This window comes from Coregonus clupeaformis, chromosome 7 (genome assembly GCF_020615455.1).
Source record: "Coregonus clupeaformis isolate EN_2021a chromosome 7, ASM2061545v1, whole genome shotgun sequence".
Classification (NCBI taxonomy): Eukaryota; Metazoa; Chordata; class Actinopteri; order Salmoniformes; family Salmonidae; genus Coregonus; species Coregonus clupeaformis.
Genome location: NC_059198.1, coordinates 39081824 through 39094831, shown reverse-complemented (window position 1 = coordinate 39094831; position 13008 = coordinate 39081824). Strand labels below are relative to the sequence as shown.

At 44.2% G+C, this 13008-nt stretch overlaps 2 protein-coding genes across 6 annotated transcripts; one reads left to right on the top strand and one right to left on the bottom strand.

Annotated features, from left to right (window-relative positions):
- Positions 1-1646: 1646 nt before the first annotated feature.
- nanog (nanog homeobox) lies at positions 1647-5024 on the top strand. Its single transcript, XM_041879838.1, has 4 exons — positions 1647-2302; positions 2738-3102; positions 3223-3339; positions 3799-5024. Exons 1-4 carry the CDS (start codon positions 1918-1920, stop codon positions 4126-4128), a joined length of 1197 nt encoding a protein of 398 aa, XP_041735772.1. The 5' UTR covers positions 1647-1917; the 3' UTR covers positions 4129-5024.
- A 554-nt stretch (positions 5025-5578) lies between these two features.
- LOC121569156 (transmembrane 9 superfamily member 1-like) lies at positions 5579-10803 on the bottom strand. 5 transcript variants are annotated; one of them, XM_041879834.1, is made up of 10 exons: positions 10589-10803; positions 10372-10453; positions 9818-10038; positions 9369-9500; positions 9021-9143; positions 8510-8868; positions 8125-8279; positions 7537-7722; positions 6881-7154; positions 5579-6410 (listed from the first exon to the last, which is right to left on the bottom strand). In XM_041879834.1, exons 3-10 carry the CDS (start codon positions 10031-10033, stop codon positions 6017-6019), a joined length of 1839 nt encoding a protein of 612 aa, XP_041735768.1. In that variant the 5' UTR covers positions 10034-10038; positions 10372-10453; positions 10589-10803; the 3' UTR covers positions 5579-6016. The 5 variants fall into 5 exon arrangements, with proteins under 5 accessions (XP_041735768.1, XP_041735767.1, XP_045077332.1 ...); XM_041879833.1 differs by having other exon boundaries at positions 10377-10453; XM_045221397.1 differs by having other exon boundaries at positions 10372-10803.
- Between the last annotated feature and the right edge of the window lie 2205 nt (positions 10804-13008).

Below are 13008 nucleotides of genomic sequence, written 5' to 3'. Positions count from 1 at the left end.
AGAATAAAATCGCATTTAGGATACTGGCTTAGCGACAGTAACCCCGACTCCCCCAACATCAATTAAAATGTCAATGCAGCCAAGGAGGTGGACCACAAACAAGCATTTGAATGGTAATGCTTGGGCCAGTTTGTGAAAGCATTGCTACCGGGGTTGACCATACACCCGCATTTACATGTCCAGCCATTGTGCACGAATTGTGTTTGAGGAGGGGAAAGGCTCAAGTAGAAAGAGATCAGTGATCACCTCCCTTGTATTTGAGGTGTCCTAACAGCATGATCAACAACATGCTGTGAGAGACATGTAGATGTGGTTAGAATTTGCACGTTTAAACCAAACAACAAAGACACATTACAAGACCTATAGATTCAATAATGGAGTGATAATCACATCTAACCAAGATGAGTTGTCCCCTGACCCTGATCTATGTCTGGACAAAAACATTGTGAGTGTAAAGTAAAAGCATAGTCTTTAGGCTACATACTAAATTATTGTCCATTGCAATTTTGGAATTTAATTCCAAGAGCAAATTCAATACATTTCTGGAGGTTAAATTAATACATCTATTTCTACCATTCACAGCGATCTAGGCCACCATTGCTAAACACATTTTTGTAGGTAAAAGGAATCCATCTATTTCTACCACTCACAGCCACCACTATTGCTAAAAATGTTTTGTCTCTCTCCACAATTCAAGCATAATGCAATCCTTGGTTAGATAACTGTTAACTTGGTTGAATAACTGTTAAGGTCAGCACTACCCTGAGGGTACCTGAACCACAATGTGACAGATCTGAAGATAAACTTTATGGCACAGATGTGAGGGAATTAACATTATGGTCCAAGGAGAGATAAACATGTTTGATAAATTAATAAATGAGGCCTACATAGAAGTGATAGGCTATGACACTATGATTGATAGATATGTCAATTATAGTGATTACCCACTGGTCACAGACGTCAATTCAACATCTATTCCATGTTGGTTAAACATAATCTAATTGAAATGAAGTGAAAACAATGTTGATTCAACCAGTGTGTGCCCAGTGGGTACAATTCAAGAGTTGACAATAAAAAGGTCCTAAATGTTTTTAAAAATGAGATATGAGATAAGCTATCCAGAACCGAATCCCGCCCTTAGCAGCACTTAACCCAATTCTTTATCGTATAACCTCAGACTAACAGACAGAGCACAACACTGTACTCATTAAACTTCATTACCACATTTAATCAAATGTAGTCTTCTCAAGGTGAAGAAAGGATCAAACTTATCAATCAAAATGGGAACACACAGTGGCACTGGCAACAATATTGTAAATAACTGTGGCTATTAAGTGTGCACTCTGCAATTAGCTAGTTCAATCTTTAAAAATCTAAATGGTGACGATTTTATGAATATCCGATATATATCCGATAAAGATTAATAAATTGCACCAAAATAAATAAACCATTCATTAAATTGTTTCTGCCAAATACTTTTTTTTAGCATCTTTCTGTAAAAACTATTTTGCTTGTACAAATTACTATTTAGTTAAAAATTTGGGTATACTGAAAATACAGTAAAACTTTTGGGAGTGATTTCTACTGAATGGACCGTTCCAAGGGGCGCGGCCTCACTGCCAAGATAACTGACTGGAGGACTGATTGGCTTCGACCTTGACCCACACCCATTCCCATTCCCATATAAACAGCACCCCAGATTTGATACTTTTGTCAATTCTCTATAAAAGCTGTCACTGCTACAACTTAGTTGTTTTCGCTGAGTAGGTAAAGTAAATTTGCTAGCTAGCTACACCAAGTAGCGTTCAAACTTCTGGAAGGGTGGCTTCCGCGTTCTCGATCTTTGGGCTGCTGCGTGACAACTTGTTTGGACATTTATTGTTCACAAAGAAGAGGCCTAACTTTACAGTGGAAGATATGGCAGACTGGAAGGTACCAGTGAGCTACAACCCATCCTACCACGCTTTTGCCTATGGTCTCATGTACCAAGCAGGGGCTGAGCAAAATCATCCCAACTTCTCCAGCTGGGCAGAGGCCACATACAACTCTGGGGTCAGCGGCAGCTACTACTCACAAGCGCAGCATCATCAATCACCACCCTGGAGTCCTGAACAAAACAATGCTGGCACGAGCAATGGCCACTACCCGGGTTCTATGGTATATCTTGGTGACCCTCACAGCCATACCCAGAGTGGCCGCCTTTTCATTTCCCACAACCGGGCTCAGCATGATCCGCGGACGAAGGAGACCGAGCGGCCAAGTAGCGACACTCAGAGCGACTCGGAGACTCATACCTCACCAGGTAAATAGCTAGCCAAGTTACAAGTATGTAGCTAACATTAGCTAGTTCTTGTTTTGTGCTAGGTAATTGCCGAGTAAGTCTCTCCGTGTAACTGCGTTCTACCGTGCTCTAGGTAGTTAGTTTGTCTATGAAACGGGCTGTATCGCCGACATAGTGGTAGTTATTGCACTGTATTTGTTGGGTCTCTGGCTAAAGCTACGATCTCCCTCTCAAACGAGGCCCATGTGTTTGTATCCAACGCCATCTTGCTGGTTACATGTTCTTTGTTATGAACCGCCAAAAGTTCCCACTGGCGCGAGGGTGTACTTTTGGTCAGATTGCTTGGGCAATGGCGCAACCATGTGGCTTGCTCGTGAATAACTTAAAATTAAACCAAGCCAAAAGCAGACTTCACATGCCAGCAAGTGTATATACTTTTCTCCTTTCCTCACTCAGATTCGTTGAGTTCAGGGAACGGCAGAGAGGAGTACAATCCTCAAGCCAACCCAGCCACCTGGGTGAGAAAGGAGTTGGATGAGGAGACAGACAGTGGAAGCCCAAATAGCAGTGAGCATGTCTCCAGTTCTCATCCAGAGGAGCTTACAAGTCTACAAGTTATGGGGAGTGAGGACTGCACCCTGCAGTCATTGCCCCCATCTCCTCCAGAGAAAGCGGACAAGAATACCCCCAAACAAAAAGCTCGGACTGCTTTCTCAACAGGCCAAATGGATGCCCTTACCCATAGGTTTAACATGCAGAAGTACCTCACCCCTGCTGAGATGAAGACCCTGGCTGGACTGACTGGGCTAACTTACAAACAGGTGAGTTGATAAGGCTACTTGCTGTGTTATGAACAACTCGTGCTTCACAAATGTATCGAATCATACAGTTGGCTGGTATTTGCTTCTTATGATGTTGACTAATGTTTTTTCCTCTTTCAGGTAAAAACGTGGTTCCAGAATCGCAGGATGAAACTGAAGAGGCACCAGAAAGACGACAGCTGGGTATTACCTGGCTACCCCAACCCTGGATACCCCAACATGCCACAGCGCCCTCAGGTAAGTACAATTATAATGCTCTGTAACCTAATGTAGCAGGCGTTTAAAGATGCCTGAGCAGTGTCCCCACATGTTTTTCGGGGGAAACAGATGTTGGGTTGAAAATACTGTATCCCTTAACTGGAAACATCCACTTTCTGCGGACACTGTGGAGTGTATGCGCTCTAACCCTGTCCAATAGACATTTTCCATACCCAGTTAAGGCACTTGGCCTATTTTTTTTGCAATACTACATTTATAGTACACATTGCTCAACCAGTTGTCTAGCTTGTGCATCCTGTTGGTCAGTAACAGGGCGGCAATAGGCTTGGACATAGAGTGACTCGTCCACAATGGAGACCTGTCCCTAGTCTGGACAATGTCTTAAAGGCAGGACGATACATCACCACACAGCTGTGCTTTTGCTTCATGCTGACCTTCTGTGATATTAACCACCTATTTTTTTTATTTTTTTTATAGTTTCAGGGTGAACCTCAAGCACAGATCCAGGACCACACCAATGCTCAACAGTTTCGAGAAGCCATGTTAAGGAAGAGCCCTCAACAGAACCTGCCTTACTATGCTGGTGGGTACCCTCGGCCATCCTCTTCTCCCCCCCAGCCCCCTGCAAGGCCCCCGGGCAACTGGCCCCTGCCCCCAGCTGTGACTCACTATGAGTACCCCAATGGCTACAGCACCGCGAGGGGCTACAGCACGGGCAGTGTAAACCACAACACTAGCATCAACAGTGATGACGGGAACGCCATCAGCCCCATGCGCATGACCATGATGCATAACTCTAGCCAGTAACCAACAGGGGTATCATGTTAGCGGTCTTGGCGGTAAATTGACTGTTTTGTCAACTTGTGAAATTTATTTTTGTTTTGAAAGATTATTACAATTATTGTTGATATTCACACAGGCAATTCTCTATTTTGTGACTAGGTGTTGGCTAATCTTATCAATCCATTTTAACCATTCGCTGGTCCCGTTTGAAAACTGTTGCCCTTGTTCATATTCTTTAAAAAAAAAAAAATTTTAGGCTGACATTTTATACCTTCCAAAGTTCTTATCCGAGTATTTAAAATTGATGTGTTTGCTCCGTCTGCTTTTTGACACTCCAAACTCCGACAAAGCTTTGCTGTGTCTATGCTGGAAGTGGCACGCTTTTATTCATTCACTAGGCTATTTGATGAACTGATCTGTGCAAGGCACTGCTAGACATGTTCCTGTACTGAATGTTTGTCGGTCCATGCTGCACCAGATTTGTATCATATTGGGTGCTCTTAACATTACTGCCGTGTTTTTATGACCTCTATTTGTTGTACAGTGTTTGGTGATTCTTCTTGGCTAATTTCAAGTACCCCCCCCCCAATGTTTTTCCTACTTTGCGCCCACAGAACACTGACCATGTGTTCAAGTTCTGCCTAGTTTTTTATTTTTTTATTTGTATAATTCACCCTATTGGTGCATAGTCTACCTGTAATAAAACAATGTGGGATTTACTTGTCTTGGATGATATACTCCTGACAGTTTGGGCAAATTGTTGATTTGTAGATTTAACTTCATTACACAGGTTTTTTTCTCTCCTTTTGAAGGCATAATTGTTTGACAAACCCAGCAACCTACCTGGTGTAAATATGTACATAATTCCACACTGAATGCTTTGACCAGGGTTTTTGGTAATAAATGTAATCTGTTACTGATATGTTGTCAGACTCTTGCATGGGGGAAGAAGGACTTGTAAACCATGTCTTAACAGGGCAAACGCTCATTCAAAATACTTAGTTTATGTAGTTGGACCTCTACAAAACAATTGTATGATTATTAGTTAAGGGGAGTGGTGTAGGTTAAAAGGTGAGCAAAGTAACTTCAGATGTAGGATTTCTGCATCATTTGTTTAGCTTGTGTTTATCCCCAAGCTATCCATGTAAAATGAGCGCCACGGGCAGTTAAGTAACCTTGCTCAAACCGGAATCACTCGTAGGTGCCTGCTGTTTCTGTAGCGTGAGGCAGCTTGACGTACAAGTGCACTCCATGGCCAGGATGCTAGTCTCAGGTTGGTGGCACCTTAATTGGGGAGAACGTGCTCGTTAATGAGTGGAGCGGATTGAGTGGCATGGTATCAAATGCATCAAACGTGGTTTCCAAATGTTGGCCATTATGAGCTGTTCTCCCTCAGCAGCCTCCTGTGAATGAAATAATTCTGAGTAGAACTTAATACAGCTGTGTAACTCTTGAGCTAGCTCATCAGCATAAGTATGTTGTAATAAAGATGTCTTTATTGAAAATATTGTATATTTACACCGAAACTGCACGCCTGCGTCACATTGGCGCGCACACACACACACATTCACGCATTATTGCACAATACAACTTCACACACTCACAGGACACATTCATCCCTTTAAAGAGCCCCTTTTAGATAGTGACATTAAATCCATCAATCCCTTATTCAACCTCCTGGCAGTCTCTTTCATCCATATTTCTAGAAGACCCCTGGGTCCGCCTCTTTTTCCCCACAGGAGGCATGTACACGGACCCGTTCCAATTTGAAAATCCTCACTTCCTTGAGGCAACCACTGACCTGTATGTGATTGGCTAGGCAAATACATTATTCCACCAATCAAATCGACTAAATGAAAGGACACACTAAGACATTCAAACTGGGCCGTTATGTAAACGGCTGCACATTCCCTTAGTCCATCTTGAGGCTGCGGTAGATGTAGCGAATGAAGACCAGTGAGGCCCAGAAGGAGACAGTCCCCAGCATGAGTGAAAAGACCAGCGCTGTGAGGAGAGAGTAACCAAAGAACTCTGCGCTCTGCACCAGGCCGCTCATACTCGAACGATTACGGTAGTAAAACACAGAGTAGACGAAGATGAAGAGGCCTGTGGAACCTGTGCTCAGCACGCTGCGCCACCACCAGCGGTAGTCCTCGCCCGACAGCAGGAAGTAGGTGAGCGCCACCGAGATGCAGGCACCCACCGAGAGGAGGATGGCGAACACGCAGAGGAGGATGCCGTACAGGGTGTAATGCTCGCGGCCCCACACGGTGGCAAAGATGTAGTACAGCTCCACTGAGATGGCACTGAAGGAGGGAGAGAGGTTAGGGCAATGAGTAGGCTAGACACAATATACACACACTTTATGTATGAAAAAGTATGAAAAGTGTAAATGTCTGGGTGTTGGTCAACGTTCTGTGACAGATTACTTTGAGCTAGCTGCTTAAATTTGCCCTGACATGGAGGGAGAGAAATTAGAATCATAAAATAAGACAGGAGTAGGACATACACACTAACGTTATAGATGCACTCTGTTTCTGGTTTTTGTTCTGTGACAAATGACTGAGCTACTAAAAGGCACGACCACAAATAAAATGTGATCGATTGGTTTTATACACAATGTCATTGCCACAGAAGGGCGATTATAGACTCTAGAGCAACAGCTGTTTAACTGAGATGGGAAAAGCACTGACTCATGACTCAGCAACGGGACTCCATTACCAAACACAGAGAGAAGCTCTCTGTTATATTGATATTGTTACACACTCAAACACACCTGAAAGGCAGGAAGCCCCCAATGGCCATGTGCACAGCCGTGTGCTTGTACCAGGGCTGTGTGGGGATCTGGCGGGCGATGTTGCGTGTGCGACAGGGGGCCTGGAAGTTGCCTGCCCGGTTCTTGCCCACAATGCCCCCGATGACGGTGAGGGGGAAGCCCACCAGGACCCAGGCCCCCAGCAGCAGCAGCACTGTGGAGGCAGGCAGGGCCTGGGTGGAGCCGCTCCACCAGTGGACTGAGTTCACCACACTCCAAGTCAGGAACAGGGGAGCTGTGTGATCGAGGGAGGATGGTTGGAGGGAGGGAGGGAGGGAGGAGGGATAGGTGGGAGGGAGGGAATCAAGGAAGTAGGAAGAAAGGGTGGGTAGCAGGGAGAGATGGGTGGAGAGAGGGAAGGAAGGGAGAAAGAGAGGTGAAAGTCAGGTTCAAGCAGAGACGGAGAGAAGAGACAGAAGCTTTATGGTAATTGAAACTCAACAGTTCGAGACACATCCTGCAGAAAAATGAATACACAGACTGTGTACATTTTAGATGTTCACAGAGTTTTATTGTAATTGAAACTCAACCAGACTTAACAAAAACAAATGACATTGACAATATATATGGAATATTTACAATATGTATCACATGAAAGACCAAATCTGTCCACTCACCTGAGAAGAGTGAGGAGGTGAGGATGATATTCCAGACCCAGCGCTGGCCATGTATCTGTGTGTAGAAGCTACAGGAACAGTATCCTGACACGCAGCTCGTCAACGCGTACAGCATGATGGCAGCCGAGTTGATGGCACCATGGCGATGCACATTAAACATTCCCAGCAGCGCCATGACGATGATCCCTACAGAAACCAGAGACACAGAGGTCAAATGGGAGAGCTTGGGGGAAGGAGCCTGTAGTGATAACCACATTTCTCAATTTCTCCACACTACTTTGTCACAGGCATGGTACATGTACATTCACACCCAAGTTATGTGTGTGTGCACGCTGATCAGATTTCTAGTTCTTGTCACACAGACATTCAATCCTCCTCCAATGGGGAGTAACAATGGGAAAGGAATGCGATGCATTTAATGAACGCTAGAACTAGGTGTCAAATGTCACACAACCATTCACAAATGGTCAAATTCAACCCTAATCTGCTCGTAGATTTTCCTGGATTGCGATTCTGTATTTTGAGCGGCAGTAATTGTAAGATTTAATTAATGTGTTCTGAGTGTTAAACCAGTATGTTGATGGTTACCTGTGGCCAGGGTTAGAAACTGAGCCCCCACTCCCAACACGGCACACAGCAGGCTTTTATAAGGGGGGAACCTAAAGACATCTGTGTGGATTATCTTCCAGCCATTATCCCCTTGGTCCAGATCATCACAGCCGCCCTCCTCCTCAACATTGTACCTACAGGAACAACCAGAAGAGAGAAAGATTTTGAGATATGGGAATGTCATTCCACACAATTTAGCTACCATTTCCACAAATAATCCAAATAAAACATGATATATAGCCACAAATAGACCTACTCTAATTATACCCAAACTCTTGCATGCCAATTTCAATGTGAGCTCTCCCGTAAAGCAGAACATCATTACAATGTCTAAACCTCCTCACTCCGTCCCCTCATTGGTCACCTGGCGAAGTCATTCTTGAGGACCCTCATGAGGATGATGATGACGAAGCCCAGCAGCAGTACTACCAGCACCAGGGAGTTGATGATAGACAGCCAGTGGATCTCCAGGGTCTTGGGGAAGAACGAGTAGTCCCTCAGCCTCTCAGCCCGCCGGGCATGGGTCAGAGGACTCTCGAACCAGTGCACACTGTAGGTGAAGGACAGTGCCAGCCCGCCGCCCGTCCCCACCGCCCCATGCCCGGCGCCACCGCCACCCTCCTCCAGGGGCACTGGCTTGGAGTCCTTCACCGAGACGTTGGCAAAGATCACAGAGTTGCCGTTGTACTCGATGTTGAAGTCCAGGTGTGTCCACAGCCCCACCTATACACACACATATCCATACATACATACATACATACATACATACATACACACACACACACACAGAGAGACACGCACAGTCAATGCAGGTAGACATGTATTTGGGTTTTGCCATGAGGGAGAGAGAACTGAAGGAAGTCAGACTAACCCACCTTATGACTATGAGGCAGGAAGCCACTCTCCTCCATGTACCCCACAAAGCCCCAGATGGGAATGTCATCCAGGACAAACTCAAAGTAATACAGCTCCTCTATGGCCTCTCGGAGTTGGTCCACCTACAAGAAAGGAGCAATAAAGGAAAAACATCACCAACTAGGAATTAGTTACACCTTTCCATGATGCAATGTAATCAAATCAAATGTTATTTGTCACATGCGCCGAATACAACAGGTGTAGACCTTACAGTGAAATGCGTACTTACAAGCCCTTAACCAACAATGCAGTTTAAAGAAAAATAAGTGTACTGTGAAGTTGTGCGTATTTTGTCAGAATGCAAATACCTCTTTCTCTGTGAGGGTTAGCTGGCAGAGTGACTTCTTCTCTGTATTCTCTCTGAATTTGATTTCATACAGGGACTCTGCCATCCGATCCCCATCAAGCACTTCTCCTAGACTAAGGGACTTGTGGTGCACCTGGGGAAAAAAGGTTCTCAGACATGTTATGCCAAGTCTTAATAGAGTTATTATACACACTACTAATATGCATCTGAAGAGCCCTACAAGGATAAATCATTAGTCATATATTTGCATATTCACCAGTGGAGTCTGCCGAGGGGAGAACGGCTCATAATGGCTGGAACAGGACAAATGGAATGGCATCAAACACATGGAAAATATGTTTGATGTACTTGATACCATTCAACCTATTCCGCTCCAGCCATTGCCACGAGCCCATTCTCCCCAATTAAGGTCCCACCAACCTCCTGTGATATTCACATGTATTCACTGACCTCTTTAGGCCTGCAAACAGGCAACGTGTAGTAATGATACGTTTCCTGAGGGTTATGGTAAGGACCAACTTTGTTGACGTACAAGGTTACAGGATCCCCTTGCTTGTAGCTCACTTTAGCCCATGTTATCTGTGGCACGAGACACAGGACCAAGATGCAATAACCTATCATCTGGCAGACTCCTTGTTGGGTAGGATGTTCAAATTCAGCCATCATGGGCCCTGTTGAAAATGAATAGATTCCAAAAATTGGACAGGTCAAGTGTCAAAAAGCCTATAAGCATATTCAGTGATAGCAAACCATTGCATCATATGTTAATATAACACTACTTTACTATATCAACAACAGCCATCACCTACATAGCGCCTGTCCCTGGCTACCTGTGAAACAACAGCACATCGATTGCAGGAGTAAACTCTGCAAAGAGTCTACTGGCTACGTTATTATAGTTGAATAAACATGCACAATTACTTGCTTTCATCTAAAGCCCTCTAGCTACATCGAGCAACTAGCTATCGTACCGTGCATCTCGTTAGCTCTAAAACAGATCGTACCAAACCTGTCTGCCCGCTGGATTCCTCAGATTCCAGGCCCAATAATACTCGCCTCCTCAGCGATGTCCTGCTGGGATTGAATCTAAATATTGATAAACATTTTTAATATTCCAGTTAGTTTCAATTTTGGTACTTCGATTATATAGAAATCCAGATATGTATAATAATTGTAAAGACACATGAATCGGGATGAAGAAGGGGACTGACTCCACGTCACCTTAAAACATAAAAATAGCTAACGATGGCTGACTTTTCCGGAGTGGGCGGTGTGAAGAAGCAAAAACACACCTCCACGGTACCTATCTTCAAATTATTATTCATCAACCTCTTATATTTTACTATCTAAATAAAATATTATCCACATAATTATTTCGTTTTTGCATAGTAATTGTTGTGGTGTGTCCTCTGTTTACTGTTTAAATTAATAATGATATTTCTCTCGACCGGATTTCCCTTAATCTCACTAACCAATCAAATATGTTTATTTACTTCCTGTCAAAGACAGGCCTTTTAATCGGTTACGGGTCAATCGATGAACAATACTCGGAGAGTCCTGGATTGTAATGCCTTGATTGGGATTTCGCGCGAAATAGACGCATTTTCTTCGCGGCCGAAACAGTAGATTCCGCGAAAATGACACGAGAACAGTCGGTGAGTTGCATGTAAACAATGTTTTATTCTTATGTTAGTCATGATACGTCCTTATTTTATTCAATTCTATATTGTAGGAAATATTTACATTCTAAAATCGTTAAGGTGCTAAGGTTAGCTAGCTAGATAGCTGTCTAAACGCAAATATACATCGCACGCGATACAGTTTTGGAAACATTTGGAACTTTCATATAAGCTAGAAGTGATTTTTCAAATACAAAATATACATTTACTGTACGCAGTTTAGGAAAGTTGCACACGTCTGTATTTTGAGAAACACATGCGATCCTGCCGGAAATATGGAATGGAATGGTCCAATGGAAATGCGAGCGCATGGTGAGAGGATGTGTCATAGTGTAAAAACAGCCGGGTGCAACTTTGCTAAACTGCTCACAGTAAGTGTACTGTTATATTTAGTGTTTGAAATATTTTTTCTCACTTATACTGTTTCCAAAACAGTATTGCTAGCTTGGATTAATAATGTTTCTAAACGTTAAAACAGAACGCCGGGATTGTAGTTCATTGATAGATCTGTGGTCCATATTTCAATTGAGAACTCAAGGCCTGGGTATAGCCTACACACTGGGGTTCTCGAGAGCTAATGTTCCTGCATGCCTGCTGATCTACATGTGTGCAATACACTAGAAAACCAAAAGTGTGTGGACACCTGCTTGTCAACATCTCATTCCAAAATCGTGGGCATTAATATGGAGTTGATCCCCTCTTTGCTGCTCGAACAGCCTTTCACTCTTCTGGGTAGGCTTTCTACTAGATGTTGGAACATTGCTGCGGGGACTGGATTCCATTCCGCTGCAAGAGCCTTAGTGAGGTCGGGCACTGATGTTGGGCAATTAGGCCTGGCTCGCAGTCGCAATTCATCCCAAAGGTGTTCGATGGGGTTGAGGTCAGGGCTCTGTGCAGGCCAGTCAAGTTCTTCCACACCGATCTCGACAAACCATTTCTGTATGGACGTCGCTTTGTGCAGGGGGATTGTCATGCTTAAACAGGAAAGGGCCTTCCCCAAACTGTTGCCACAAAGTTGGAAGCGCAGAATCGTTTAGAATTTCATTGTATGCTGTAGCGTTAAGATTTCCCTTCACTGGAACTAAGAGGCCTAGCCCTAACCATGAAAAACAGCCCCAGACCATTATTCCTCCTCCACCAAACTTTACAGGTGGCACTATGCATTGGGTCAGGTATCGTTCTCCTAGTATCCGCCAAACCCAGATTCCTCTGTCGGACTGCCAGATGGTGAAGCGTGATTCATCACTCCAGAGAATGCGTTTCCACTGCTCCAGAGTCCAATGGCTACGAGCTTTACACCACTCCAGCCGACGCTTGGCATTGCGCATGGTGATCTTAGGCTTGTGTGCGGCTGCTAGGCCATGGAAACCCATTTCATGAAGCTCACAACAAAGTTATTGTGCTGACGTTGCTTCCAGAGGCAGTTTGGAACTCGGTAGTGAGTGTTGCAACTGAGGACAGACGATTTTTATGCGCTACTCGCTTCAGCACTCGGAGGTCCCGTCCTGTGAGTTTGTGTGGCTTACCACAACAGCACTTACAGTTGACCAGGGCAGCTCTAGCAGGGCAGAAATTTGATGAACTGACTTGTTGGAAAGGTGGCCTCCTATGACGGTGCTACGTTGAAAGTCACTGAGCTCTTCAGTAAGGCCATTCTACTGCCAATGTTTGTCTATGGAGATTGCATGGCTGTGTGCTCGATTTTATACACCTGTCAGCAACAGGTGTCTGAAATAGCCGAATCCACTAATTTGAAAGGGTGTCCACATACTTTTGTATATATAGTGTATGTCAACATGGAGTGAATGAATATACTTTGTATTTTATTCTAACCCATTCTAATATGATATTTTAATGTCTGTTAGTCATATGATTTCTCTTGCATCTTAAGCCACCTCATGGGCACGTTTACCAGACCATCCGCATGCTGGAGCACGGGATCAAAGCTGTCTACGTGTTTGA

Coding starts and splice junctions, on each gene's coding strand:
- nanog (XM_041879838.1), top strand. CDS start 1,918: ATGGCAGACTGGAAGGTACCAGTGAGCTACAACCCATCCTACCACGCT. Junction 3,103..3,222: donor CTGGGCTAACTTACAAACAG/GTGAGTTGATAA, acceptor TTCCTCTTTCAG/GTAAAAACGTGGTTCCAGAA. Junction 3,340..3,798: donor ACATGCCACAGCGCCCTCAG/GTAAGTACAATT, acceptor TTTTTTTTATAG/TTTCAGGGTGAACCTCAAGC.
- LOC121569156 (XM_041879833.1), bottom strand. CDS start 10,692: ATGAATAATAATTTGAAGATAGGTACCGTGGAGGTGTGTTTTTGCTTC. Junction 10,039..10,376: donor GGAATCCAGCGGGCAGACAG/GTTTGGTACGAT, acceptor CATTTTCAACAG/GGCCCATGATGGCTGAATTT. Junction 9,144..9,368: donor TAACCCTCACAGAGAAAGAG/GTATTTGCATTC, acceptor CCTTTCTTGTAG/GTGGACCAACTCCGAGAGGC.